At 35.2% G+C, this 4,755-nt stretch overlaps 1 protein-coding gene across 1 annotated transcript in view; it reads left to right on the top strand.

Moving 5' to 3' along the window:
* Positions 1 to 1,253: 1,253 nt before the first annotated feature.
* The window catches only part of MARCH11 (membrane-associated ring finger (C3HC4) 11), an 8,646-nt gene continuing 5,144 nt past the window's right edge, over positions 1,254 to 4,755 (top strand). Inside the window, exons 1-2 of the mRNA XM_009697823.1 lie at positions 1,254 to 1,325; positions 2,137 to 2,329. Of these exons, the coding sequence (XP_009696125.1) occupies positions 1,254 to 1,325; positions 2,137 to 2,329 (265 nt within the window). The remainder of the gene's footprint in view (positions 1,326 to 2,136; positions 2,330 to 4,755) is intronic.

Raw genomic sequence — 4,755 nt, 5'->3', positions numbered from 1 at the left:
GTGAAAGATCTGCTGTTTATTTCAGTGATATAACAGTATTTTCGATTTCTTGCCACTTTCTTCCATGAATTTGTCATTTTAATATTTTGTGACAGTTAAAGCTTTACTTCATGTAAATGTACTTTGATTTCAAGTATTGCGAACAAATTTGTTATAGGTCTGTCTCACACTGATAATGAAAGAAGATAGAAAGAGGTACATAACCAATAGCATTTTTGACAGTTTTCTTCCAAGACACAATATGTGGCTTCAGCTGAGAAATGAAAAATCATTTTGTTAAACATAAACCTATAGAATCTAAAGAGAGTTATATGAATTTCAGTTCTGACATTTAAATCCTGTATACAAGTATCTGAGTCATGAGAAGCTCACACCATTCTGTTGTGCGTGGCTTGTTAATGACCTTCCTTGACCTTATAAAAAAAGTCTAACAAAGGAGTATCCATATTTGCTTTACCATTAAAAAGGTATTATTTAATATTAATAGCCCCCTTCCAAACCCTGAAGTTCAATGAAATAGCTAGTTAGTAAGTTCATTATAAAAGGACAGTATTTCAAGACAGATTGTTATACAGCTATCTTTTTGTGCTATTATATTCAGAAGGCTGCAACAAGAGAAAACATGCAGCACCAGACAGATGTACAAATTAGGCAGCAGTAGAAAAGTTAATGGAAAAAACTGAAAAAGAAGAAAGGGGCAGAGGACGTCATTGCTCACCCAGGCTCTTCATAGTGGTATTTGATGGGAGGAAGAGAGCATAATTTGGAACAAAAGAGGATCAGACTGGATATAAGAAAAAATATTTTTTAAGAAAAATGTTTTTCAACCTGAGGACAGTCAATAAGTGGAACAGGTTGCCCAGAGAGCCTGAATAGTCTCCATGCTTGGAGGTTTTCAAGGTGTTACTTTCAAGGTGTTACTGAACAACCTGGTCTGATCTCATCACTGGCCGTTTTGAGCAGGAAGTTGAACTGGAGACCTCCCGCAGCTCCTTGCAACCTGAATTATTCTGTCAGCCTATGATAATACTGTACTGGGTACCCAACTGCTGGTAAAAAGAGAAGGCTTTCAGAAAGTAACAGGAAAAAGGAAAAAATATTGCCAGGTGGGGATAGAGGTAATAAAGCCCTTACTTCAGTAGCTTTGTCCACCTGTTCCCTATTGCAACTGTACAAGGGAGTCGGTATGTTCAAAATTACGAACAGGAAAAATGGCAGTATACAAAGTCTGCATACTAGCTCTGGAATGGGTGATGGGGCTAGAGTGGGGAGTCTGCCAAGCTAATTTAGACAATTATGGCCAAGAAAGGCCATACATGTTAAGGGTAATCTAGAATTATTCTTTCCTTACGCTGTGTTTTGCTTTTGTGACTCTGTTTTAACAGAATTTTGTTTCGATTCTTATCTTGACAGAATTCAGTAAGCATACTCTTACATTTAAATCTTGTCACACCATAAATCTGAGTCACCTCATGTACAGAGGATACAGACTTCCCTGGAAAGGTGGACGTAATTGGGGTGCACTGAAAAGAAATGCCTGTGCTACCTACATTCAGGGCTCCTCCTGAGCCTTCAGGTTGCAGGTGTCTCTTTGTACTGTAAACACTGGTTTATGCGGAGAAAGCCAACTCCCTTGGTATGTCTGGAACATCTTTGATGAGCAGGAGGAAAGTGGAAAATGGCTTCAGACTTTAAGGGGCTGAGATGGAAAGGAAAGTTGTCACTTTCAATTTGTCACAGTAACATAAAACATACTTAAGATTGTCTTCCCAACTTTTTTTTTGTTCTGTTCATTAGCCTACAAATATGAAAGGTTCAGTTCCATTCCTAAGACTAAATCTTTTTTTGCCTATGTATTCCAAACAGCAATAAAACTATTAATTCTTCTGAAGTTCACAGCTAGATGGTGATGATAGTGATGCTGGAAGGGTTGGGGAAGCAACTATTAGTTTCACTTTAACTACAAGTGAAATACAGGAAAAAAAATATAAAATGTCATTTTCAAGGATATTAGTAAAGATCTATGAAGATATGTATAAATATTAAATAATTTCTGATTTCAGGAAAAAAGTGGAGTTGACTGTACAATCACAGAAAATAACATTTTTATCTTATACGACTTTGTTTCTCTTTTAGTGGCAAAGCATTACTATAACACTGGTTGAGAAAGTGCAGATGGTTGCTGTAATCCTAGGATCTCTGTTCTTAGTAGCAAGTGTGACTTGGCTTCTATGGTCAGCCTTCAGCCCTTATGCAGTATGGCAAAGAAAGGACATCCTTTTTCAAATCTGCTATGGAATGTATGGTTTTATGGATCTAGTATGCATAGGTAAGCTCAAAATCTTTAAACAGCACAGACTGTGGTTTAAGACTGTGACTATATCTATTTTTCTAATTGGTCACTCTAATTGATCACTCCAGTTCTTTGCAGATTTATTCTCAGCTGATACCTTTGGCAAATACTGCTTTTTACAGTGTTACAAATACTGCAAAGAGAAAAGAACCAAAGAGACTTTACTCTCAGATTCATCAAAGTATCTCCCCAAGATCTTAGTGGTAAGAACAGGATCAGTTTCAATTTCTTGAAAAAATAGATGGCTAGCAAAGTTCAGGAAGTTAAATAAATGAAAATGACAAAGACATTATTAAAATAATTAGTAAAATTGCATGCTGTCAAGTCTTCTACTGATGCCACTTTGCGTTAGATTGTACCATCATGAAGTGCAGAAGGAGGCCTTGAGGATGTCATCAGACTACATGTCCAAAATTAAGTTGCACAGACTTAGATAGGTCTCTGTGCTAGTAATAGAGAATAGAGAAGACAGGCATGAGTTCTTTGCACATCATAAACAGTTAGGAAACACTCTAATATTGCTAACTACAGTAACTTTACTGTTAAAAATCTCAAGTTGTTTAACTCAAGCTCAAATCTTATAAAAGAAAATGCAATTTACTGCAAAGTTATTTTGACCAGTTTTGAAATTTCTGAAAATAAACTGGACCCAGAAATATTTAAATAGAAAACCCTTTAGTATTTAATAAAAAAACCTTGAATTGATTGTTAGAGTAGCTACAGTTATTTGCAAAGAAAATTTAATAATTGCAGTAAACATTAAACCACATTCTTAGAATTGCAATTCGAAGAAAATCCCGAAGTCAAATGCTATCTGATGTTTGCTTTGAGATTTCTGAGTGATAAATGTTGATGTTATCCCAATCTCATGTGTGGGAATTCAGAAGGATAGTGCTGAATTCTGCTCAATAAGGTGCAAAGAAACAGAATGATTCCTAATATCAAGGCTTTTGCTCCAATCATAAAGCCATATCATCTTTTATTGAAACCATCCCATTACTGTAGAAGTATTTATATTTCAGCTGGATCAGCAGTTCTGTTTATTTTGTAGTTTTTCTAAGAGAAGACCACCCTGGAATATTTTAGAACACAGGCTTTCTTCTGTGAGTCCGCATCTTCTCAGACAGAAAAATTAACAGCATCTAGGTCTCAATACTCTGGACAAGTGCTCAGCTTTTAAATGAAAAAAAGGGCTCAGCTAGATGTCTTCTTACATGCTGATTCCTGAACACCACTTTTTCCAGTTTAACACTCAACATTGAGGTTTTTGCTTTTGTTTAAAAAAACACTAAGTGAAGACAAAATGTGCTTCAGGCATTCTAAACGTTTCCTTTATAGAGAATTCTGTTTTTTTCACAAAGATTACAGTTGTAAAAAATTTACTTTGGTATGCATCAACTAGTTGGAATAACCAGTTTTTTCAAACTATTTCCATTTCGTTCAATTTGTTTGACTGTTAAAACACCTAAACCAAATTAATCTCAAAGTCAATTGAGAACATCTGTGGGTGATGAGAAATGGTATTGTTTATTTTTCTATTTATCTATAGAAATAAACTATTGGAAGGTGAGCGTTCAGTGGATTGGTACATGCAGTTACGTAGCTGCTTTTCAAACCAGCCAGGCTCAAGCCACCTCTGGACTGGAAGCTGCTGAACTAACATGTACCTCACATGGCTACGGAGCTTCTCGCCTAACTGGCACCATGCAGGAGCAAAGTAGACATGCAGCTGTCTTCACCCACCAGATAAACTGACTTGCCTGTGATTACATAAATGCGTATTTTATAGTCCTATCATAAATAATACATGGAAATTTTTATGTAACGATGACTATAATTAAACATATTTGGACACTGTTTTGTAATTATGAGGTTCAATGCAGATATGACTTAACAGATTACTAAACTGTATCTAGAAATTCAGAAAACTGTATAAAGGAGGTTTGGTAATTCAGAATTCTGATGATCTAGATTCATTCCACCCACTTATTCTGCATATAATTTCAAGTAATCTGCAATCTGTAAGCTTGTAAGACCAAGAGTTCTTATAACTCCTGAAAATATTTATTAATATATTCAACTTTACTCAATTTTATCTTTTTCTTTTGTCCTAAAGTGAGGGATTTCAGATTAATAATTTAAAACATTCAAATAAATTTCTCTAATAGATGGATGTAATCATTACTCATGAATGATTTTAATTGTCCATTATGTCCATTTAACTGGTCATTATGCTGATGACTTCCCAAAGGCATTAACATATGATTTTAGCATTGCATATTATATATAATCTCTTATATCATAAAGCTTGTAATGCTTACAACCAGCCACAGTTCTCGCTTAGTATCTCCTCTCCTCTCATTTGTGTTTAGTCATCCATGGCATTCTCTTAGTTTTCAGCA

This window comes from Cariama cristata, unplaced genomic scaffold (assembly GCF_000690535.1).
Source record: "Cariama cristata isolate BGI_N322 unplaced genomic scaffold, ASM69053v1 scaffold15543, whole genome shotgun sequence".
Lineage (NCBI taxonomy): Eukaryota > Metazoa > Chordata > Aves > Cariamiformes > Cariamidae > Cariama > Cariama cristata.
This window is presented reverse-complemented; position numbering and strand designations above follow the sequence as displayed.